Raw genomic sequence first — 25,740 nt, 5'->3', positions numbered from 1 at the left:
GCAGCGGGGGGAGGGCAGAGCACAGCGCCGGGGGTTATCGCGTTCTAAAGTTAAAGTGATTGCAGCGGAAGCAAAGCGAAGCAGCGCCCAGGGCAGTACAGAACAAATAAACTTGTAGGTGGAATGCAGATTGAAATGCAGCACAACGATACCAGGTCTCGGCAGGGAGACTGGGGAGCGACCTCTCAGCACAGCAGCGATGAGGGGATCACAGCGCTTCCAGGTACGGGAGCGCTGTATATAGACAGTGGGAGGGCGGCTCAGCTGGGAGGCGGGGCGGGCTCACGAGGACGCAGACCGAGGACAACAACAATATAAACAAAATGGCAGCGGGGGGAGGGCAGAGCACAGCGCCGGGGGTTATCGCGTTCTAAAGTTAAAGTGATTGCAGCGGAAGCAAAGCGAAGCAGCGCCCAGGGCAGTACAGAACAAATAAACTTTTAGGTGGAATGAAGATTGAAATGCAGCACAACGATACCAGGTCTCGGCAGGGAGACTGTGGAGCGACCTCTCAGCACAGCAGCGATGAGGGGATCACAGCGCTTCCAGGTACGGGAGCGCTGTACATAGACAGTGGGAGGGCGGCTCAGCTGGGAGGCGGGGCGGGCTCACGAGGACGCAGACCGAGGACAACAACAATATAAACAAAATGGCAGCGGGGGGGAGGGCAGAGCACAGCGCCGGGGGTTATCGCGTTCTAAAGTTAAAGTGATTGCAGCGGAAGCAAAGCGAAGCAGCGCCCAGGGCAGTACAGAACAAATAAACTTTTAGGTGGAATGCAGATTGAAATGCAGCACAACGATACCAGGTCTCGGCAGGGAGACTGGGGAGCGACCTCTCAGCACAGCAGCGATGAGGGAAATTCCTTTGCGTGGGTCGGTGATGGAAACAATCCCGATCGTCGCCAATATGTAGAAGACGTACTGTCTTATTAAATCCAGAACAATGGTTATATTTGAAAAGAAGGTTTAATCCATAGGTTTCCAATCACAAGAGGAGCGCCTCATCAGCCAGGAGTCCGAGCAGTAACTGAAGATACACAACGGACACCTGGCTTCTGAAGGCTCCCTACATTTGAAAGAATACATGAGTACATTCTCTGCATGCGCCCACGCATGCAAGCACGAGATAAGAACATTACAAGAACATTACATCATATAAGAACATTACGTCAAGTACATCACACTAGACATTATTCATACTACCTTGCTTACGACTCGTCTCACACAGGCGACTAGTGCTAAGTAACCCCTGAAAAAGATGCTAGAGAAACAGATACCGGCCGTGGAACAGCAGCGAATGACGGCCATATTGAAATAGCAGCAGTGTATTTGTAACAACTGAAACAGTGAGGGCTAACAAAAACTGACTGTTTCGTTTCATATTGTCATCTAGATATATCAGTGGCGTTTACAACTGCTTAAAAGCATACTGCAGTGCTAGTAATTCAGTGTTTCAAAAAGAAAATTGTTTTATAATGTTTTGCTCCTAGTTTCATAATATAGATGTATAATTCACGAAAGATTTTTAAGAAGTTCATAGTCTGCATTGTCTTCGTGTGTTTTAGCTATTAAAAGCCTTACGTTACCATTCCAAGATGGCTGCCCCATCTGTGTGCTTTGTAAACCACTTCTCTCGCATCTGCTCCGCGCCCTCTTGTTGCCAAGATAAGAAATGACGCAGAACATCGTGTTCGACCCAAACTGGCGGTAATGCGCATGCGTCGAGAAAACTGCTGCGCCTGTCAGGGGGCGAGGGGGCGGAGTCGGGCAGGGGGCTCGGCTTCGGCGTCTATATAAAGAGGAGCAGGAGGGGGTGTGTCTGTCTGCTCCATTCCAGGGTCACCTTCAGATCACTTCAGCAGTCTCTCCACCTCGCTCACCACCATGGCACCCAGGAAGTTCTTTGTTGGAGGAAACTGGAAGATGAACGGAGACAAGAAGAGCCTGGGGGAGCTGATCCAGACGCTCAACGGCGGGAAGCTGCATGCAGACACAGGTGGGGGCAAAGGATCATGCAGACACAGGTGGGGGCAATGGATGGCAGGCGAGGGCATTAACCACTGGGCATTATTGTAGGACAAAATAGTATCAACAGGCTGGGTAGGTACTGGGAGTAGGAGGAAATTTTATGCGGAATATATACATGGCAATAAAGGAGCACGTCTGTGGAGTGGGTGTGGTCATCCCCTCTGCACAGGGGGTGGTGGCATGGAACCAGCCATAACCATAATGGGACCGTGGTGGGCATTAATGCAGGAGTGGGCGTGTAATGGCATCCTGTCCGTTAGGAAAGATTCAAGGTGCAGTCCGCATCAATGCGCCTGAGAGGGGCTTTCAGCACCATGAACAGCGGGAATGCCTGCTACACTGGGGGGGAGGGTATTGTGTGCAAGGGACGAGTGTAGAAGCACCGAACGTATAGATGCATCCAGTGCTATAAACTCTCAGGTACGAAGTATCTGCTCTTTAGTTTGAACGGTAGAGTACCTGCACTACTTGGTAGTGTTGCAATACATTTAATGTGAGTACCGCCACTTCTCAGCACCGATGCAATACATTTAATGTGAGTACCGCCACTTCTCAGCACCGATGCAATACATTTAATGTGAGTACCGCCACTTCTCAGCACCGATGCAATACATTTAATGTGAGTACCGCCACTTCTCAGCACCGATGCAATACATTTAATGTGAGTACCGCCACTTCTCAGCACCGATGCAATACATTTAATGTAAGTCCCGCCACTTCTCAGCACTGATGCAATACATTTAATGTAAGTCCCGCCACTTCTCAGCACTGATGCAATACGCTTAATGGGAGAGAACCAGCACTTCTGTGTTTCCATTTAAAACACTGAATGTTACTTGAGACGGATATGGCACTGTAGAAGCGGTCTGCTTAATACTACAAGCCTGGTGAACTAATACACATGAGCCACTGGAGTCTTAACTTGAAGCAGAGTGCGGTCGGTCGGCATTAAGAGACATTACTAAATTCACTGGTAGGAAATTTGCTCCTTGAATAGTTGACCCCAGGGCGCTGCTATTGGTCACGAGCTGGGCAAAGACTGGGGAAGGCTTACCACCGAAAACAGGAAATGCAACTATAGTCCAAGGCAAATGGCGCAACGAGGCTGACTTAATGGACCACGCAGACATTATGGTAGTGGAGAATACATTAACGTTAAATGCAGTCTTTTCTCCCTGCTTTTCACGCAGTACAGATAGTCCAGATTCAGCACAGGAGTAGTCAGTAAACAGGTAAGCTGAGGGGGTGGAGGGCACCGTTTAGAAACCTAAGGCAGTTGCCTTGCAAATCGGACTTTAAAGTAGGGTTAGCAGGGAGGTTTTGGGGTTCTAATTAAGACCTGACTCACTAAAGGACGAGACGGCTCCCACTCATTCCAGGCTAATGGATGTTGCTAGAAGTTGGGGGGCCCCTCAGTTTGAAATGCGAGCAATGAGGTATATTTGAGGATGGCTTATTGCAGATTTAAGGGGAGGGTTACCATACATCTATTGCATTCATGCGGGGCCAGATGATGGGTTCCTTCGCATTAATGTGTGTGTGTGAGGGGGGTTGGTACCCCACTCACAATTAAGTGCTTTACTGCTAGTCTGTGACAACGGACTGTTTGGGCAGTGGCTTTGTAGTACAAAGTCATGTTAAGAACTAGCAGTGCTCAATTTGTTTAAAAAGAATGCTGGACCAAAGTTCTGTTCAGGAACCTGAAATGTTGGCGTGCTGAATGCAAAGGGTTTGTGGTCTTGATTCATTCCACCCCAGTCCTTTTACCCAGTACTCTTGCCCCGTCATCACACTTTCACAAGTTTTTTCATTCCTTTCTACCTTTGAGATTTTTATTCAGAGCCCCCCCCCCCCCCCCCCCTTCAATTGTCTCTTGATGTTCCTCTGGGTCAAAGTGAGGAAAAATAGGTGCAGGACAACAGAAATGAGTTGTGGTGGGCCCCGCCTGCTCCCATTAGGCACTGAGCAGAGATTCAGTAGAAACTCCTGCAGCAACTCCCAGGGACGGACATTCCTTCAGGTGCAGGTCACACAAGGCAGCCCAGTGATAAAAGACATTGGTGGTAGAACCAAGTTCATAAGCTTGGTGCAACTGTTTCTTCTGTAAAGTGCTGCCTTGTGACTGTATCCACTTCGCAGCACTGGTGGTTTAGTTTGCAGCAAGTTTGGAACGTGACTTTGGCCTTTCTCGCGTCCAGGGAACTTTAGCCTCTATGCTCCTGTGTAAGATGGAGTTGGGTCTATTAGGGGAGGAGTAGCCGCTTCCCATCCATAGGGCCGATGAGGTGACGCATAGAACGCTTAGAGGGTGTAACTTTGTTTCAGGTGGTTTACCTCGTACAAGTTAGAGATGGCGATCGTGCTGTCTTCCAGGCATCACTTTTTCAGTCTGTTACTCCATAGGTTCAAGTTTCTTGTGCCCTTGGCTTATCAAGTGGTTCACTGCCCTCCTGTCCTTGTAAAGGAACCGCGTATTGTCCCTGGGGTATGACACCTTCCACTTGACCACAGCGGAGCTAGGTTTCTGTACCTGGGACCACCACCTTCCTAACCTCTTGGACGCTTTCCTTTTAGAAAGATGCCTCGTTCTCTGGTTCACGTGCAGTAATGACTGCCGCATTCAAGGTAGAAGGGTTCAAAGCCCCACTTGAGCTTGAAAAACTAGTTGAAATACCCCTTACTCTCAGAAATGGACTCTTCCGTGTGTTTTTTCTTTAGATTTTTTTTAAGTTGTATATAGCGCAAACTCTACCCTAAGGTTTTGGAGCGCATTACACAAGGACATATTCGTTTTTGCGGTACGCACGGGGAGATCAAGTGATTTGCTCAGAACCACTGCTGTTGAGCGATGCGTGACTCAAACCGAGGGGCATATTAGCAAGGGCGATATGGCCGCTTTAGCGGGACTTTTTCCTGCGAAAGCGGCAATATCTTTATGGACCTATTAGCAAGCTGTCCCTACCAGCAGTAAGTGACAGCTTGTAGGCGATAGCTACAGGTTTGGGCTCGCATTGCATGTCAGCGATATTTATCGCTAATGACATGAAAAGTGGGCGTACCCAACTGGTTAGCGACTGAAAGCAGTCGCTAACTTAGCTATCGCCCATTAGCAAGACAGGCGAAGCGATAACAAAATTCACGCTGAGCCTAAATATCTCTAGAAACTAGCACCTGCTCAGACCACTTCTTAACCTGTATATCCAATGGGAGGTGGATATTCAAGTTAAGTCCCCATTAGCAATAATGCCTGTATCTCTGGATTTCCAGCGATATTCACGCATTGAGCCGCTGTTGCCGGATATTTTATCACTGCATTGGAAATAAACGTTGCTAACAGCACGTTATCTCTGCGATGATATCTGGTGATAGCGCGCTTTTTTTTTTATCGCCGGTTAAGAGCATTCAGCGATAATAATCGCTACTCCTTGCTAATATGCCCCCTGGTTCCTTAGCTCCAGGCAAGTCTGGCTGTTACGCCACATCTCCCCAACTTTAATGTGGCGGGATGAGTCGCGCGCCCTGCCATCTTCGCTGTGAGCCACGTGCTGGGCTTTCTGTAACACACCATGGACTTTAACCTGAGACTCCGCGCCACTTGCTGCGGATTTGCATAATTTGCCTCCATTTGAAGCCATGAGCGATTGTAGCAGACACTCTAATGGCCGACCTTCAAAAGAGTCACATCCATATGCGGATTAATGTCCATGTTGCATGTGGTTTAAGGTGTGCTCGCGTCATCACATCCTCCCCTTATCCCTGTGACGCGATTGACAGTTCAGTGATGTGTGTTGAAGGGCGTAGGGAGGGGGCAGTCTAATGTCAAGGGCGGCTGGCCGCGGAGGGGCCTCTCTGCTGGGCCTGGTATGTCGTCAGCGTGGGGATGCCTCCCTGCCCTTGAACCCCTGCTGAATGTGGAGGCGAGGCCCTCCCTTTCCCACTGGGCCCTCTTCATTTGGCCAGTCCCCGCAGTGGAAGATCCCGCCCCGGCTCCGCCTTTCATCGAGCTGTGCTCGGCTGCACGTACTCTGGACCACGGTTTCATCATCTCCACCAGCCAGGCCTCCTCTTAAAGGGGCCGCCTCTGCAGCAGAGCCAGCCCGAGGCACCGTGCCCAGGCATGAGCACCGCTTCCGTTGCTGCCAAGCGGACCCAGATAGTAGTCCTATTCAGCCAGCAGCCCGCTGCATCCTGTGCATTTTTCATTTTACTGTCAACACCAACTATGATCTTAAACATCCCGGCATGCACGTTTTTCTTGGCTAAAAAAGCTGGCGCCGGTCTTGGACCATACTTGGAGTTTGGCAGCTGTGTGCTCGTGCACCGTGCCCTCCTACATCCGCGAACACGTGCCTTCTGGATTCTTCGAGATAAACTACCCCGCTTTTTCCACCTACCGCCCCTTCTACATACCAACCACCGATAGCCACGTATGTCAGAACGGCGAGCCTTTGAAAGCCTGCCCCGGGGCACCCAATGCAATTGGGCCACACAGGCCTCCGTGGACCTATTGTAGATGCCACCGGCCCTCGTGGCACCCGGACACGCCCAGCCTGGCATGGCTCTTTCGCATCTGCCCCGGGCGTGCTACACTCGAGGCTTTTCATAGTGAAAGCAGAATTGCAGATGATGCACTGTGTAGGGAAAGAGGGGGGGACATCACACGAGCACGGAGCTGCTCAGTGTGTGCACCCGCTACTAGGGCTTTAAGCGGGCCGGGTCTCAGACCCGGTAATTTAAACGTGGATTGAGACGGACCCCTATCGGGCCCTTTATTCATGTCCATTAACTTACTTACAATAACACTGACATTTCTTGGCAATTGAAGTAAAACAGTTTGTAATTCATGTCGCTCAATTAATGTTTGGGTACATGTTACATACTGAACACTGAGAAGGAAAGAATAAGTAAGCTATGTCCAGGGTGCTGTAGTTTTTAGACGGCTGGAATGCCAGAAACCGGTCCTCGGAAGCTTGTTTCTGGTCAAGGGTAGACATGGCTTTGCAGCGCGGGCTGGACTGTTCCCATGAGGCACAGGGTCAGACTGATTTGCATATGGCCATGTCTGAACTGGGGTGGCAGAGTGGGCTAAAGAACGGTGATGGATTAAACCCAGATCTTTTGACTGGGTGTGAGTGTCTGATTGGTTCAGATGCTCCGTCCATCACCACCCCCTTTTGTACCGCGTAGTTTTTAGTGTAGCATATTACTCTTTTGTATAGTTAATGATTTGAAATGGGCCGCCTCTAGCTGTGTAGAACAGGCAGCGATTGTTGTGGCGTGAAGCAGAAGGCGGTGTTTCTTTCTCACACTGCCGATTAGTGGGTCAAAAATGCGCTTATAATACATGGTTATCCAATCTTTGGCCTCTCTGCAGAGTGCACAGAACAATATGCACCTATTCCAGTACCTATGTGGTTCTGTGCCAACGTGTGAATGAGGTACACAAATGTCAAAATATTGACTTGGAGACTGTGGATGAAAATACAGGGCTTACTGGTGAGTGCGTTTGGGGCCGGTGGAGTAGATGCGACAAGGCGGATTCAGGAGGGAGCGTAGAGTGCTGAAAAAGGTTTAAGATGTACAAATGGACTGTATGAGGATAGGAACAGGAGACCATCACACAAGGAACAGAACTGGCAATATTGAGACATTCAGAAGACCACTATCCCTTCTACAGGCCACAGAAATTTTGAATCCAGTCACATGTCTAAGAACTGAAGCATTTTCAATATTTACAACAAAATCATGGCTACTCGCTTATCTTAAACAGCTGACAACCGCTGACCAAGCCAATAAAGTCCTGACTGTTTTTAGGTGCTTGTCAGTTATATTTCTGGATGCAATAATAAAGCTCAGAGGCACCGAAATACCGGTTGGGTGGTACAATATGGGAACCACACATTGTCTACGTGATTGTCATGCCCTTACTTTTATATGCACCGCCCCTTTTAGGGACTCCCGCCCTCGCCTTTTTCATTCCATTTCAAGCCTTGCCCACTGCCCCTCTGGTTGGTCTGGCACCCGGCTCGCCTGGCACCCTGCTGGTCCATGACTGGCAGCGAAAACCAAGGCTGCTGACCTGTAAAGCTGATGGGCTCTCCCTGCTGCCGTTGCCATGGAGACTAGCCCGGCTGCACTGTGGGGCGGAGTCTGGCGATGGTACCACTTCACGGTCACTTGGGCATCCAAGCAAGTCTACGGGCATCAGTCTGGAGGGAACTGGTGGGGGAGGAGATAGCTGTCCCATTTTCGTGACTGGCCCTGTTTGAACCCCTCGAGGCAGTGGGGGAAGGGGGGGCTTCACCAGAGAAGCTGATGCCCTTGTGTTGGCAGTGGCAGGTTGAGGAAGAGGGTGGGTGGTGGACCCTGGTCACAGTGGACTCCTGAGCTTGCTTTGTGGATAGAGGCTGGAGGCAGTGGTGGGCGTGGCCTACGCACGTTGGCTGGTTTGGACCGTCTTTAGCTGTGTGAGGGGCAGGGCTGGTATGAGGGCCCGAGGGTACCTGGGGTGAAGTTCCGCAGCTTGTCTCCACTTGTATTTATAAGATTTCACTTTTAGAGGCATCCAGTGACAAAACATTACTTTAAGAAAGTCGGCTCACTATCGCAGCAAGTCGTGTATATCCAGTGGTGGATACAGTACAGCGGCAATATGAACCGCAAATACGGTTTAAAATGATTAGCAGGTCAGTCAACATGATTCCACCCAAACAAACCGAATCCAGCCGGAGTGGTTGGAATCTGTGCATAGTCGGCATCAAAGGGCTCGTTTAGACCCCCTGTGCAGCGTGAACTGCTTCGTTCTACTACCCGTTGCGCAGGTTGGCGGAGGGTACTCTGGTTTGGTTGCAGAACGCCCAAATATCCCTAGGTCTGGCTGTGGGTGGCATTAGCGAGCAGCGAGGTCAGTATTGTCTGACCCAATGTTCACCATGCATCTCCTTGCAGGCGGTGTGCAATTGTAACAAACTGGAGTACCTTGGTCTGTGTCATGGACAATAGCCCAGTAGCGGGGAATCAAACTTTAATCGCTGCATTAACATCCATAAAAGCTTCACACAGCGTAAAACAAGCGTATGCATAGAAATACAATAGAAAACCGAATACAACATATTAAAATATCAACAGGGCTTAAAACAACATAGACCTATGTACTCTCACCGCCAAGTTTTAGGGAGAACCTCGTTAGTTAATAGCTGTAATACTCTAAAAGCCAGTCTACTATGGTCAGTATGAAGACACATATCTATTCCAATACTGCAGCATATCAAAAATACAAGGATGAAAGTGCCACAATTGGGGTATAAAAATAAACACGTTCACATTTGGGCGAATTGATCCACCAATTTCATCATGCGTCCAAATTTAAAAAGCTTTGACACAGCTTTCTGTGGCACAATTGGCTGAAATTAATCATAACTAGAGCAAGAAGGGAGAACAAACCTATTTATTGGGTCCGCCATGCGCTCCAATCCAAGTATCTAATCCCTCCTATGTCTCATCAGTCATGGACCTTCCTCTAACCTCGAGTAGGTATGTGAAGGACACTCAATGCGCTTTTGCTAATGCAGCTTTCATTTGGAAATGCAGAGAATGCCCAGCGGGGTGGGTGTGGTGTCGCACTAGTAGCAGTGAGGAAACCGCAGCTTGGATAAAGAGCTCCATGGGTCAAAGCCCATCTTCTGTAGTTGGTAGTGTTGTAAGATCTTATGTAGGTTGTGGGACTTCAGGTGACGAGTAGATCTTTGTGGTTCCCCTTGCCTCTCAAAGAGCCGAAACAACCCACCTCCAAATACATGCTGTGGCGAGTTTATCACAAAAATGAATAACACAACTTTACTTATCTAAAGTATATCTCCCCATCTTGTCTTTATTTTTGAATTCATAAGCACTAGTTAGTAAACAAGGACCCATATTTTAACAAAAGAACAGTCTCACACCAACTAAAACGAATCACTCTCGTATCATACATACTGTTCATATGTTTCACCTCATCCTATAGCATACAAAATTGCTGGGGGGTCGTGTAACCAGTTAATGTGGAGGAGTCTTGTTCATGATCAGTTACCCAGACCAACTGCTCCACCAACTAAGAACAGCAATGTACCACCAGACGGAATCATAACGGCTGTCAATCATTCCACGGCTGCTTGAGGGTCCCTGTGTCGCCTTATCTCTGCCAAGCCCATCAGATGCACGTAACGGGGGTAGCGTTGATACGGGAGAGGGGCGACCTTATTTGCATAACATTGCTATGAGGGTATGTGCCATCAGTCTTTTCCACTATTTAATGTGGAAGGAAGGGGGTGAAACCTTCAGTGAGTGATTTGCACTTCCCCAGAGTAGGCCTGTCATTCAAGGTCTAGGGCAGACATGCCCATCTCACATGGGAAGTGAGTCTCCTGTGTAAAGCTGCCCCGAGAAATGGGATGCCAAGTGCCTTAAAATAACTGTGGCAGTGGAACGATGGAGAAGACCTGGCAGAATCCACCTTCAGGTGGTCTTCATGCGCGTTTGGAAATCAATCTTTCTGCGGCTGATGCGACTGTGGTACCGATGTGGACAGGGAGGCTGCTTGTTTGAGCGTGTAGTATGTAAACTTCTGCACGTGCAATGGTAGCCACCACTCTACATCCGTTTCCACCCCTAGGGTTTTGTGTGAACGCAATGCATTCTGGGTTTTGTGATGTTGGGTGCGTCCATTGAACCGATACACAAATGCAAAGTATTGTGGGCCAAAAGGAGTGGTGTCTCCTCCCCTGTGTCTGAGCAGGTACCGTGTGTGCATGAGACATGGTTATTGTCTCGTTGTGAGCTGTAAGGACCGTGCAACTTGCTGAATAACTGGGTTGGTAAGGATGCAACACTATACATGCACCTTAAACCAGTAAACATTTTATTGGCGTTTTGTGATGGCATTTAAATAAAATGTGTGAAATGGACGAATTCGTGCTTCTCTCGGAGCTAGGCGCCTTCTGTTTATTGCCTGTACCTTTTAGCCTGGCTATTATAGTAACGTGGGCTTGGAACAGAAGCTAACAAGACCTCTGTTTAAAGGTTAACGGGATATACACGTCAATCCTTGTCTCGGAGGCCGCAAAATTGATGCAATGACACAGATGTGTAACCCGAGGGGTAGTACTGCTGTCTTCCCCCTCACCTTGCTTGTCTAGTTAACTTCATGGACCCAGGGTGTCCTGCGCTTCTCTTCTGTCTGTCCTCGGCCTCTTCCTGGCCTTTTAGTTGCCCTTGACCCCTCTCTGCCCTCTGACATTTCTGTGCCCGGCTCTGGTTTCCCGTGCCCTTCTCCGCCCGTGGCCCAGTTTGCCCTCCGTGCCCTTTAAATGCAGCGGGGTTGGGTTACACGGCCTCCCGCAGACCGAGCGCGCCCTGCCGTGGAGCGGAGGCTTCTGCATTGCGGCGGCGGCTGCAGCTCTGCTGGGGACAGAAATAGCCTCCTTGAGGCTGAAGGTCAGGCAGCTGCGGCGCCACGAATAGACCCGCGCCTGGCCTCCGAGGCTTCCTTCTGCTGCAAGCGCAGCACTTCCGCAAGCGCTTCCGGGGCCCGAGGCCAGGGAACATGCCCCCCCCCCTCCTCGGGACATAAGATTTTTTGGGGCTCTGTGCCAAACATATATATTTGTGCGGCCGGGCGGGGGGGGGGGGGGCAATTATGAACGGCTCTGGACTTCTGATCCAATTTCAGCTTTTTTATGCCCTTGTTGCCATGTCCCTGACACTGCAGAGGCACACCTGCCCACTTTCAAAGAGTTTCATCTAATCTACAGGGATGGTTGTTTCTTCAAAACTGTAAATTAGCAGCAGCTCACTGAAATTACTGCAAATCTCTGCGACCCACGGCTATTTATCCACATGTGATGTCCTGTTTTGATCTAAAAGGGACTTTTGTATGACTTGTATGGTACTGAAAACCAACACAACATTTTGCTGCAAAATGTCTAAAACTCCCACGTGTTATCTATGTTAAAATTAATGAAAATGGTTTTTAAAACAATCTGCGTTTTACAGTCATCCCGACAGGTCTCTGTGGAGGACAGAGCCAGCTCTGTCAGGGCCCCCCCCTGAAAGGCTGGGGCCCAAGCCTGAACCCACCTTGCTCATGCCATAAAACGTCCCTGGACCTCCTGGCCCCTTAGCTTGATTTCGTGCCTGGTGGGGGTTTGGATGGCAGGTACACCACATCTCTGGCTGCTGTGTTCTGTAGGCAAGTTGATGCCTTGTTGCCTTTGAGTGTCTGTCTCCAAGTCCTGCATCACGTTACAACAAGTCTTTCTGCCCTGTTAATTTTGTGGCGCAATCTATTTAGTCATGTTTGGAGAAGAGTTAGTGGGCGTTCTTGATAGTGGAAGTTTGGAGGCATCTGACACTTCTCGCCACCACCACCCCAGTTCTTAGGACTCTTGGTTCATCCGAAACTCAATGGCCGCTTTTTGTAGGCATTGGTGTACGGTTGAAGCGCTGGTCACTTTTGTGAGCTTGCTCTGCATCTGAGGGCACAGGGCCTTCCTCTTCAGCTCTTGAGCAGGGCCCTGGCAGGATGTTTTCTGCAGGCACGTGCACCTCCGATCTAGTTCTCATGCCTCCTGATCGCATTGGGCTATTGGGTAACCGTGTCTCCACCATGGAGGCGATTACTGTTGAACTGCTCCTCTTCCTGACGCTTGCTCTCTCTCCGCAGAGGTGGTTTGTGGTGTGCCTTCCATCTACTTGGACTTCGCCCGCCAGAAGCTTGATGCCAAGATTGGGGTTGCCGCCCAGAACTGCTACAAAGTGGCAAAGGGAGCCTTCACAGGGGAGATCAGGTGAGCACTCTGCACGAGACGGGCCTCACATTGGATGGACCAGCAACATTGTGGAGCAAACCGTAACCCCGGCGATTGATGCATCATTCGCAGTTTTGTAGTCTTTGATGGTTTAACATTCTCCACCAGCCAGCAGTTCCTACACTTCAGCCCCACAATGAGAAGTAATTTACCTTTGTGCTTAGTTAGGACTGTTTTTGTTACGAATAGAACTAATCAAGCACAGTAGACATTTTGAAACTGGAATCTTGACACTAGTCTTAATTTCAAAATGGATGCATGCTGGAGTACCTACCAAGGCGGTGCCAATTGGTGCACCAGTACACGGCGGGTCTTCCAGTGTTGGAACCTGTGGGGGAGCTGTGTGGTTGGTAGTCTGCTGTACCCAAATACTGCAGCATTTATGTAGGTCACTCCAGGACTTGACCCCAAAGGTGGTGTAGTCTGTTGAGGAGGCCCTCAGTTGTCCGTGATTTTTCGTGAACACGGAGGGCCGTTTCTACAGGCCTGCATCCCATTGGTGGATCAGCGCTGAGTAAGCGAATTAAATCACCCCTATAGCCAACCTCTATTTGTGGTCTTTCTGGGGGTAGTTCCCATTGGAGGAGCTGGCTTGGGCTTGATGGTCACTGCCAGCTCATTGGCAGAGCTGTTCAATTGGAAAAGCACCTGAGTTCCTCATCCCACGGCACTGCTTTTTCCTGGTCTCTTGGTCTTTAATGACTTGCTTTATTACCTTCCCCCTCAGCCCGGCGATGATTAAGGACTGTGGTGCACATTGGGTGATCTTGGGCCACTCTGAGAGGAGACACGTCTTCGGAGAGTCCGATGAAGTAAGAATCCCTCTATCTTGCACGAAGGCTCTTATCTGGGGGGTGAGACTAAGGGAGATGCAGTATTATGTAAACTTGGGTGGGGAGAATGAGACCACTTCCTTGGTTGGAAGGTCATTAATTCCATGAGCTGCCTTCCTGTCATGAGTGATGCAAAACTGCTTGTGAACTCAGCAGTACAGGGGGCTGTTGATCCTGGGAATGGGCGGGGGGGGGGGTGGATGGGGGGTGCTCAGCCACTTGTCTTCTTCAGAAGTCAGTTCAGCCTGGGTGTGAAGAGGACATTCATGGGGTCCCCTCTGGTTTCTTTAGGCCACTGGAGCCCTTATAACTTAGGAGCTTGGTTTGAATGTAATGGCTGCAGTCAGCAAAGTTCACCCCCCCTGAGGTTACTACCAGATGACCTCCCACCTGAAACCCCCTTTTCTCTTTCCACAGCTCATAGGGCAGAAAGTTGCCCATGCCCTTGCCGAAGGTCTGAGTGTCATCGCATGCATCGGGGAGAAGCTTGATGAGCGAGAAGCCGGAATCACAGAGAAGGTGGTGTTTGAGCAGACTAAATTCATCGCAGGTAGGCAGGTGTGCAGACTAGGCATGTGGGGTGGAAGGCTGCAGTGAGGTTAAAGAATCCCTCTTAATAAATCTTTCTTCTTCCAACAGATAACGTGAAGGACTGGAGCAAAGTGGTGCTGGCCTACGAGCCCGTCTGGGCTATTGGAACTGGTAAAACTGCAACCCCACAGCAGGTACCGTAAACATGTCCTGGATAGGGAGTGCGCCTACAGCAGCCTTTGGTAGCGTTGGAAGGGTTCATGGGCAGATGCATGCTAGTCTTCATTCTTTGTCAGTCTGAATAGCGTGTGATCTGCGGGCTGCCCTGCTCGTGTGTGCCAGTCTAGCCTCGCTGCCCTCAGAAGTAAGTGATTCCTTGCAGGAATGTCACAGGGCACCGGTGTAACTGTACCGCACATTGCTCTAGGTAGACTCGCATGCTTGGAGTTCTGTAAAGTAAGCCCAGATGAAGATGGGCCAAGGGTTAGATTTTGTCTTAGTAGCAAGATTGGGGATCTATGCAGGATTATTTGCGATGGGGTTAGGGAAGCAGCGTCCAGTCTGTAGCTTCCTTCAGTATTGTCTCCTTGTCTCAGTGACCAGACACACACTTTGCTCTTATCCAAATACTGGTGCCTTATCACTGCAGTTTGCCCTTGAATTTCCCTTTTCTGGTATGGGAATCTGGTCTTGGCCTACAAAGGTCATTCCTTGCAGGGGTGTTCTAGTCGTGCAGCCTATCTGGCAGTCTGCAGTGAAAGATCAGCACCGTGGCCTGTAACATGTTGTAGTCTGCAAACCACCATGAGCCGACCAGCCCTGGAGAGCCGGCCAGCACACGTTTATCAATCCGACTGGCTGACTAAGCCACTCCAATTTATGCACCCAGGTTTTGGGACATCCCAGTGTCCATCAGGACTGCCCCAACCATGCTCCAGTTTAGGAAAGAGCTGAACCCATTTAATTAAAGAACTGTGCACCACCATGTAGTAGCAGTTCTAGTCTATTCTCATATTTGTATATCTCATGGCTAGTCAACGGGCCTCCCAGCATTGGTAAAGCTCCACTTTTGGTGTTGGGTCCTGCTGAATGCTGAAATAGGCTAAACCGCTCAGAAGTAAACTTCAGGAAGCAACTCCAAACCCATCTGTGGCAGAAGCACGTGCCCTAGTTTGAAGGCGAGAAATGTGAAGGAACTCCCCCACCCCTTGCTTTCTTCCCCTTGGGGACAAGAGGTAGCTGTTGACATTCTGATCGCAATCTAAACAAAAAAGGGTTACGAGCTGTTGTATAAGCTGGGGGGGCACGATGGGCCAAACTATTTTGAGTTGTATCCTCTTTGGGATCGACAGTCCACCTCCACTCTCTGAACCCAGCTTCCCCGCTCATCGCTTGTTAATGGTATCCTGGTCCCATTACGACTATGCTGCATCTTGGCAATGGAGTGAATGTATGACCTTGTTCTGCATTCTGTCCAACTGTTTTTGCATTTGTCACGAGTGGGACGGGTATACCCAAACGTGGGTCCCGTGCTCTCCATGCCACTGGAGTCAAGCGATCCTGGCTGAAGAGGGGTGAAACCCCGAAACCGGTCCTAAGATGCTTGTTTCAGGTCCAGGGAAGACATGGCCTGGCAGTTCGGGCTGGACTGTTCCATGAAGCACGGGGTCAAGACTGATTTGCATATGGCTGGTGTTAGAATTCAGGTCTCTAGTTGACACAGGTAGGTACTTGTGAAAAATAGGGACCCTGGCCTCTAGTCGGGGTAAGGGGATACTACCCCCTGCACACCCCCTTGGTAGCTTGGCACGAGCAGACAGGCTTATCTAAGACACTGCGTAAAGTATTTGTACAAACACTCACAGTAACAGTGGAAACACCACAAATGGACTCCACACCAGTTTAGAAAAATAGAAGTATTTAATCTAAACTAAATGAGACCAAAACGACAAAAATCCAACATACACAGTTCAAGGATATGATTTCAAGAGTTCATACAGTTGCATTAAAATCCAGTTGCGTCATGTTTCAGACAAAAGTACTTTTAGATGGGACATGTTCCAAGGGAAAGCTGCAGCTTTGAAAAACAAGCGATGCGTCACTCCTGAGACCCTAATGAGGCACCCTGCTAGACGCAGCGGGCGTGTTGCGATACCTAGTATGGATTCCGGTGCACACGTTTCATAGGAAGCGTCTCGCAAAGGTACGATGCGACTATCTTCGGGACAGTGACTATCTGAGGTGCGGTGGCAATGTGCAGCATCTTCTCTCGCGGCCCCTCGATGCTATGGCTCTGCGACTACTCTGGACTCTGGACACTACTGGACACTACGCACTACTAAACAGGCGTTGCTCCTTTGCTACATTTGATGTAACTCTTGAGTTTTTCACAAGCCCTTTGACTTCCGTGACGTAAAATCAACCGCAGCACCCCAGCTCTGATGCTTGTTCCGGCACCACGGCTGCTGTGAATGCTGGTATGTGCTCTAGACTGGGCTTGCCGAGCCAGCCCTCTAGTTAGATCTCTTTATTATATTCTTTATTTAATGCAATTTTATATAGCGTCAACTTTACCCAAAGGTGTCGGAGCGCTTTACAAAGGGACCAGTTACATTACATAAGGACTTCGGAGTACATGAGTTACATAAAAGATACAAACCGACTTTAAATTCACAAAGGAAGGATAGTAAGTTCATGCGTCTACTACAGATACTAGTGGTTAGAGTTGCTGTTTATGGAGTCCAGAGATTCAGAGCGAAGGGCCAAAAGGCAGGACCCGAACCCGGTTTCGGTGGTTGGGTTCATGCCCACCTGTTGTGTCTCGACAGTGATGCCAAGCCTGGCAGAGTGCATTGTAGGACATACCATGTGATGTGGTCAACACGAGGGAAGCGGTTGCCGGACGCTGCCCTTTCTGCCAGGGGGAGATGTTACTGCGGCTTTGCTAGTAAACGCGCCTTGACTGCAGGAGCTTTGTAGAGCAGCTACATGTAGATCAGTTCAGAGGTCACCCTCATGCAGTAGATTCTGGATTGTGATTTGAGGCTGGATGCACTGATGGAAGCATCACGTCTTTGGTATGGCATCATAGATTTTTAGTTTTGGAGCCCTCCCCCGCCCGGGAACATTTAACTATGGCCACTTGAGTTATGCGGCAGTGAACAGCTAAGTTATGCAGTAGGCGTGATTAAATTATACAGCACATTTTGTGATATTGGGTCATTTTGTAGTCACCAAAAACACTGTGCATAGGTTGCACTCTTTTTAGTAGCTGTTAATTTATCAAAGTATTAACTGACCAGTCCACTTTTATGAAGGGCCTTCCAAAGCGCAGACCACACTGCATTTTTAGTAACTTTTGAACCGTTTGAGCTAGAAACTGTTTTTGTTAATCTGCAGATTGAGGCAGATGAATTGTGGTAAATTCCAGATATGCGAACAGCCATGGCCGCAGTCATAAATCAAGTGGCCCTGCCTAGAACGTTCCTCCTTTACACAACCGTATTACTTTGCGGCATGCAGCTTTAACCCATGCACCCCGCCCCCGCGCAGAAGGATATTTACTGAGTTGAGTAGAGTCCAGTCTGCAATCGAAGTAGGAAGCAAACAGAAGATGATGGACACAAAGCGCTGGAACTTCTCAGGCTCTCGCCCTGTCTCGGATTTTAGTTGAATCCATCAACTAGGAACCAGGTAATGACTGATTTGCATATGGCTGAGTCTGTGCTGGGGTGGCGAAGTGAGCTAAAGAATGATGATGGATTCAACCCAGATCTGTTACTGGGGGGGTGAGTGTCTGTAAAGTTTCAGCGCTCCGTCAATCTCCATGTTTGCTTTGCGATCCAAGTAGGGCAGTTGGGCTCTAGTTGCTTCACAAGGGTCTCCCCTACATACTGATTCAGACATACTCCTGATGTGTTTAAAGCAAAAAATATAGGACATGTATTCATAATTTTTTGTCTTACTGTTCGCTGCCTAAATGTTGGCATTTATGGTCGCTCTACAGCCATGTTGATTCCCCCCTTATCTCCTGCATACCTTAAAAATACACTGGATTCTCTGCATAGTTAATTTCAAAGGAGAAACCTCCTTTACCACGCATCAATTACAATGCGGTATGTTACATCGCAGTTTTGACTATGCAAGTCATTATATCGACTTGCACTGGAGGGCGCTCTAGGCTAAGGCATAGTGTAAATTACTATTCCAACACCTTCCCTACTGTACATAGACTAGAGTTGGAAAAGTAGTTTACACTGTCCCGAAGTCCAGCACCCTCATTGCAAGTCAATGTAACTACTTGCGTTGTCAGGACCGCGATGTAACATACTGCGTTGTAATAGAATGCGTTGTATCGTCATACATTCATTTGAAAGACCTTAAAAGCATGTTCTAAAGTCCGATCTCAAGATGGTGCTCCTGTCGCAGGTTAAGAGCCACTTTCTCTCTTCTGTGCTTCATGGCCGTGTTTATCTTGCACATTTGTTTTCAGTGTAGTCACACTTTAGCCCATGGTCAGTTTGCGGTCTACTACAGCTGTGGCTGAAACCTAGTCTACAGAAGCAGGCTTCCGTGCCACAAGTTTGAACCTGAATCCTGCAAGTTTTGTAACGTTTGTCTTTTAGCAACTGCTTGCGTCTTGTATCCTTGGAGGGCTTATGGTCCAAGGTCAGGGACCTGGAATGCATGAAGTTGAAGTAATCTGGGGACCGGTTTATGGGTCTTCTGGTTGCGGTCGTGTGAGTAGTTGGGCTGGTAAAGCATCCTGACCAATTTCCAATCTTGCAGGCCCAGGAGGTCCACCTGAAATTGCGGGCCTGGCTGAAGACCCACGTGTCGGAGGAAGTTGCCAACAGCACGCGTATCATCTATGGAGGTAGGTTAATCCCTTCACCTGCCTTGGTTGCTCCCTTGCCGTTCTCTCCTGTTTATCTGCTTTGGCATTCTTACCGGAGAGGCTGTACGTGAGGATTCATTTCTTTTAAACATGTGTCCAACATAATCTGATAAATGCCAAAGCATACCCCATTTTCAGGGTTTTCTCTAGGTATGACCATTTAAATTTAGAATTGCATGATTGTTTCCTATATGGAGTTTCTGAAAATATAGTATAAATCTGGCACTCTAGAACTATGCTGGGCATCTTAATTACAGTTGGGTGTTTGTGTGCCACAGGCCTCTCTAAATCCACTTTGCAGTGTGCTAATCAGACACTTGGCGCCAGGTCTGATAGCATGGTGTGTTCCAGGGCTTCATCCTCCCTGCCACCCCCTCACATGACTTGTATCTGCTTCACTTGGCCACAGTCTTCTGCCATTCAGCAGACCCTGGGGGTTTGTTTCCACCTTGTCTACTGAAAGACTGGGACTGGACCCTTGGATGGAACAAAAGCTGTAAAGGCTGTAAAACCAGCACCATAAAGTTCCCAACTCCCTCCAACTGGACAAACCTGCTGAATAGGAATTTTCCCAACCATGGCCAGAGATGCTCCTTAATCCAGCTTCACATTCTGAAGGCCCAGTTTATTTCCAGATCTCCCTTTGGTATCCTCGGCTAAACTAAATTACAAACCTGAGTCAAGATTTGCCAGCTTATGCCTTGGACCACATGCTCCTCACCCAAACCTAGAGGAGACTGCCCCTTAAAAAATTAAATGTAGTCGTTCTGGATACAAAAATCATAACTAGATTCAATGTTCAGAGTTGAATTTTATTACTGCAATTCCAACAAAAATTTGTCTTAACCCAGCCAGAATTTGAAAAATCAAGAGCAGAAAACCAGGTGTTAAACTGAGAAGAAATACATACACAGGCAAGCAAATGGTGACCTACATTAATAGAACACCTTTAGGTCACTTAAAAGCAAAACCCTACTGAACCCAAACAAATACTACAAAGCGAAGTGTAATGGGTCAGAGTGTATGTCTACTACATTTCAGTCCCATAAAAATATGGGATCGTCGGGACTATCAGTTGCCTGGCATCAATTGATACATTGCACCTGATTTTTCAACAATCTGTTAAGCAAACTGGCTTTTTCAACACACTTGGTTCCTGTTCAGGAGTACCATACAAGGATAAAGCAAAAAGGTTGTGAACTATTGTATCCAAAATAGAGCGATTTGGGAGAAATCCAAATACACCCATATAACAATACAATCCATTAGAGTGCTGCTACTAACATGTTTTCAATACGATGTGAGTAAACCACTAGTGGAAATCAATGCCTTAATAAAGAAGTGTTCCCAAATAAAAACTAATTTGTCATGCTGACCCGACAGCACTGTGCAAAGCAGGCATGTGAATTGTGATTTTGTAAACCGAACTAATTTTTTGGGGGGCGGTGTTCTCTAGAATTACTAGAGTACCCTTGGTCCATTGCGATCTTTGGGTTTCTCTTGTGTACATGTACTACCTTCTCCAAACCTGGCAACATCTTTGTCTGACTGAAAGAGCCAGAATCCATAATCTCTAGCTTCAAGTAGCTGTCACTTCCCATCCTGCAGAACCATTGTGTAGCCAAAGTTTTAACTCTCATCTGAAACCTAATCCTCCCTTCCTTTGTAAAATATCTATTAACCCTTCCCCATGCAAGCTATCGCAACCTGATCCTAAGATCCGGCACAGTGCTTAGCCCGCTGTTAGGAGTGGGACCTTCGTCCCCCCAAACGTGCTCGGTCAGCGGCCTAACCGGACTGATTTTGTTGGCAGCCTGCAATTACCTACTTTGGAGCAAGTGATCTTTACCAGTAATCTGCAGGTCTGCCTTGTATATAACCTCACCATCTCCTTTCTGCTCCTATAGGGTCCGTCACTGGAGGTACCTGCAAGGAGCTGGCTTCTCAACCGGACATTGACGGCTTCCTGGTGGGAGGAGCTTCCCTCAAGCCGGAGTTTATTGAAATCATCAACGCAAAGCAGTGAGCAGAACCATGTGCTTCTCGCCTTAGCCCAACAAAATTGCTGAACTGAGGCATTCTCGTCCACATCTTGGCAAAAGTGGATGTCCCTCCTGGACTGACCTTTGCGATCCAGAACGGTTGCGGAAAATTTAATATTTAAATGTTTACTATGTCAACATCTGCACTTTTGAGTTGCCCTTTTTGTTCCAGGATATTTTAGGGACGAAAGTCTTCCGCCTTTGAGAATTGTGCCAGTCTGTATGTGTGCTACTTGTGTTTTTTTTCTTTCCTGAGGACATCTGGGATTCCAACAAGCACTGAATTTATCTTCCATGCACTTTCTCCAGATCGCGAGCACTGGATTCCCCTGAGCTGCAATTACCCTGCTCCACCTGAAGTGGGGTTTAGTCCTCAGATTACAGGGAAGTGTGTGGGGCCTGTACTGTCACATTGGTCAATCATTGTCAGTCATGTGATAATCTCATGTCAAAGTAAAGTGATCATGAAGTTGACTTTTGTCTGTTTCATTTCCTGTAGTGTAAGGTTTTTTCCTCTGGTGCCTTCAGTTCATTTCTATGGACTGACCCCCTCTGCATACCGAAGATGGGGTTGATGCCCTTCAACAGGTCTATTTGGAGACAGCAGGGATTGAATTCCTGCTTAGTTTTTGAATATTTTTGAGCTTGTGGTTTACATTGCTTCAACCCCGCGGTGTAACAACCTTCGCGGGCCCCCCTTGAAGGAAGGGTGAGGGGTGCCCCTACAACGCCAGTCCTTTGCAGTTGCCACCCACTTTGTTGAAGTACTTCACATTTGCTGCCTGCATCCACATCAGGATGAGTTTCCATGTTCTATTTAGTGTCAAAGAGCAAACCGTGCATGTATGTAGAGCATGCTCATCCCACAAGGGTACCTGAGCTGTGATCCTACTTTTGTATTCTAATTTTATTAACAAAATTTAACTTTAGGGCTGAGTGAATTTTCCGCTAAGTAAATAGGGGTGTCTAGATGCACATTAAATCTGGACCCCAAGAGGTCAAGATTAAGCAAGTTATTTCTATTTTGGCAGAAAGTTAACCAACTATAAAATCGTAGAGCGCCCATTCTACGAGACTGACCGAGTAAGGCATTAAATGGAAAGGGGAATGGAGTGCCCAGGTGTCGCACCAGTTTAGACCTGTGAACCCCCCCCCCCTGAAGTACACTTCTACAGACACCAATGATAGTCTGGCTAGTGGTATTTTATACATTGCATATAATAAGTTATGGAACATAATGCAGATATATATACAATGGCCCACGCAGATATGGGTATTTGCTGTTTATGGTAATAGACGGGGCCACTGGAATTATGCAATTCTGCGACATCTTTTTCCACTCTTATTATGCATTTGCTACAGATTTTAGCAAAACAAAACTTGTTTCCAACTCAAATGGATCAAAAGTTACTTACTTTGAAGTGTTGCAATGGAGTAGAAGGCCCTATGCAAAAGTTGATTGGCCTCCTTTCTGTTTTTTATTCTAGTTGTATGTTCAACAGCTACACATTAGGTCAACAGTTTGCCCAGGCAGTGCTAACTTGTTAAAAATTACCATTATCAGGTAATACTACCTCAAAATGACATTCATGTGATTTGCAGTGGCAGCCACTCCATTAGAGTGGAGGCCTTCCACCGCAAAAAACAATGGTAACACTAGTTTTAAACCAGTTTTATTTTAATCAGCTGGACCTGATCCAGGACTGAGTTTTTGGGGAGGGTCCATGGAAAACGCTGCTGGTGGGGGTGTGGTGGACACTCCCTTCACTGCGTATGAGGGTTTGGCTGGCCGTCTCGCGCAGTGAAGCGCTCCAGCCTCAGCTGTTTATTGGGGCTGGAGAGCAGGCACAGGCTCCCAGTCTGCCTGGGAGCGCATGTTGCAGATGCTCAGGCCAATCCTGAAGCTGCTCTTGCATCAGAGCAGCTTCAGGATTGGACGCAGGGCTGCTGGAAGCCTGTGCCAGAGCCAGAAGCAGGAAGAGCCGATAGGCTGGAGACTGCAGTAGCGTTAAGGTAAGTTTTATTTTAATACTTTTTGTACCCACCACCTCCCTACTTTTCCCAGAGCCCCCCCCCCCTTCATTTTGGTAGGGGACAGGTCACTGCTGGGAATTTGACTTATTTGACTTTTCCTGCCTTAAAATTTAGTCAACCCTGCCACAATTTGGATTTTCAGTGCTGCATAATTCCAATGGCCCTGCTAAATTTAATTACTTGTAATGGGGATCACATTCAGTGTAAGATGCTTTTACCTTTTCAATGCATCTGCTTGCATTCAAATAAATCCTATTTCCCTACGGAACTCCTCCCATTAGATTACTGCAAAGGCTAGGAACACCATGCTTACATTTACCTATGTTAAAAGGCTACAAAATTGTAAGACTACTTATGTGACTTTTTTTTTTGCAGCAGCTATTGGGACATTTTTAGGCCTCATGTGACCTCTTGGGGAATACTTTGTCTTTTCCCAAGCAGGTCATTTTTATGCACACGCAGCAGGAATTTTACAAGATGCACATTCAAGGACTTTTTGAGGGTAACTTACCCTAATAGTTGGGAATTGTACCTAGCAATACGAATGGACTTCATTTGGATTTCACAATACCATGACTCCCCTTTCAGCAATAATTCCCTTACGGCCGCCTGCCCAATCATCCCCAGCCCAATAAAATGTGTTGGTCCCCTTCCTTGCAGCCCCTTAGTCACTACCTTAGTATCACGGACTTCCTTATTATACAGTAGCAAAGGTTTTTATTTTGGAAACTAAAATAATAGTGCTGTACGTTTCTGCTGTGGGAGCGACCAGTACGAAAACACAAACTTAGGTTGTAAAAACAATGAAGGAAAAAGCTGCCATGTGTACAGGAAATATCAATTACACTGTACAGTGACTTTTAATTTTTCCATTTAAGTAAGAAGTATTTAGTGCATTGAATTCTGGGACTTAAGGACCTATCTATAATGGAATAAGCAACATAAGAGCCAGGTTTAAAAAAAAAAAAATCTGAGTAGTAAAGATCTGCTTTAGAATCCTACAACCTAATGTGTTTTTTAAATCTTTAAAATACTGAATCTGTTTTGTGTAACCGAGGCTTTACTTTTAATTTTAAAAAAATGCACGAAGCATTTAATACTTCAGTAAAGCTAGTTGCTTTCGTTTTTCAATGCTGGGCTTTTATTGGTTTATATTTGTCAATTCTTTGTAAACTGCAAGTATTGCACATTGCTTTTAACTTTGGCCCCGCACATTATTCAAAACCTGCCCATGGGAAATACAAAAGCAGACCCTTTAATGGCAACATTGTGAAATCGCCGGCCATGACCAGCGTTTACTGTCCTGGCGTATGCTTTTTCCCTATTATCAGGACCTAATTTAAACCGCTAGAGTCAGAAGAAAACTCTGTAGAAGGGGTTCTACAGCAGTCCTAATGACCCTAACTGAAGTAAACCAAGACACTGTTAAAATGAATGCAGAATATTTCATAAAGATTTATTTAACAAGCGTGTGTAGGCCTTTGAGTCTTAAATGACAAGAGTGGGCTGGCCTTTTTCTCTGACAGGTGAAAACCCTTCCTCTATTCAAGAAGTTCTGTGCCAAACATGCATCTGTGGAGGACGCGGTCTCTCGTAACAAAAGATCCGTTTAAAAACAGTAACTATCTAAAAAAAATTTAAAAAATCTGTCCGCATGTTACAGGATGAGCTTTGTAGGAGACCTATTAACCTATGCTACTTTGATTCAAAACTGGGACTAGACCAGCACCTCCAGTAAATGTAACCTCCAGAGTTATTTTAGTTATTATTTTTAGATATTTACTGGGAATTTTAGAATCTTATGGGGGTGACACTTGCTGCAGACATTGCAAACAATTAAGCAGAATAAATTTACTGCCACGTTCCTACTTGTTGCCAATTTCTTTTTGGTTGAGGATTAAAAATGTTTAAGTTGAGCCCCAGATTTTGCCTTGGGGGTGATGCATCACTTTTTTGGCACAACCTGATGTAAAACCTCATCTGTTAAATATCATAGCGTGCTCATTAACGACCTGTTACACATGTGAGGTCTTAAGATCTGATGTCACTTCCTGTGAGGTCATAGGATGGAATGCCCCTTTCTGTGATGCCACATCAAGACCTGTGTCGCTTGCATTCTGACTAACTTGGTTAGTCGTTTTATAAGTACTTGTGCCCTGGGCTAAAGTTCACACTAGCCTCATTAGTATGTTGAATAAATTCCCCTTCAGGGGTATGTGGATCCCCATGGGTGGGTTTCTTTTATTCCTCCTCTAGACCATATTCCCCCCCAAAAAATATAGTAAAAATACTTGCATATATGTATACGTCAAAGGACTTTAAACAGCTTTCCTAGTCTATGTGTCTGTTTAACTCTTACTTCCACCTATCCCAACATACTGCAAGGGGCAGTGGGTCAGCCCACTTCAGCCATTCGCTAACCTTAATGTGAACCATGGCATTTTGCTCTTCGAGGAGCACTTCTGCACACAGTTGTCCCCCTTTGTTACTAGAGACTTATTCAATTTGTACTTTTTTAAATCAAACCTT

General features: G+C 47.3%; 1 protein-coding gene across 1 annotated transcript; it reads left to right on the top strand.

Moving 5' to 3' along the window:
* The first annotated feature begins 1,655 nt into the window (after window positions 1–1,655).
* TPI1 (triosephosphate isomerase 1) lies at window positions 1,656–21,651 on the top strand. Its single transcript, XM_086932923.1, has 7 exons — window positions 1,656–1,998; window positions 12,730–12,853; window positions 13,602–13,686; window positions 14,125–14,257; window positions 14,347–14,432; window positions 19,027–19,114; window positions 21,043–21,651. Exons 1-7 carry the CDS (start codon window positions 1,887–1,889, stop codon window positions 21,159–21,161), a joined length of 747 nt encoding a protein of 248 aa, XP_086789049.1. The 5' UTR covers window positions 1,656–1,886; the 3' UTR covers window positions 21,162–21,651.
* The last annotated feature ends 4,089 nt before the right edge of the window (window positions 21,652–25,740 follow it).

The sequence above is a fragment of the Lissotriton vulgaris genome, chromosome 7, assembly GCF_964263255.1.
Source record: "Lissotriton vulgaris chromosome 7, aLisVul1.2, whole genome shotgun sequence".
Classification (NCBI taxonomy): Eukaryota; Metazoa; Chordata; class Amphibia; order Caudata; family Salamandridae; genus Lissotriton; species Lissotriton vulgaris.
This window is presented reverse-complemented; position numbering and strand designations above follow the sequence as displayed.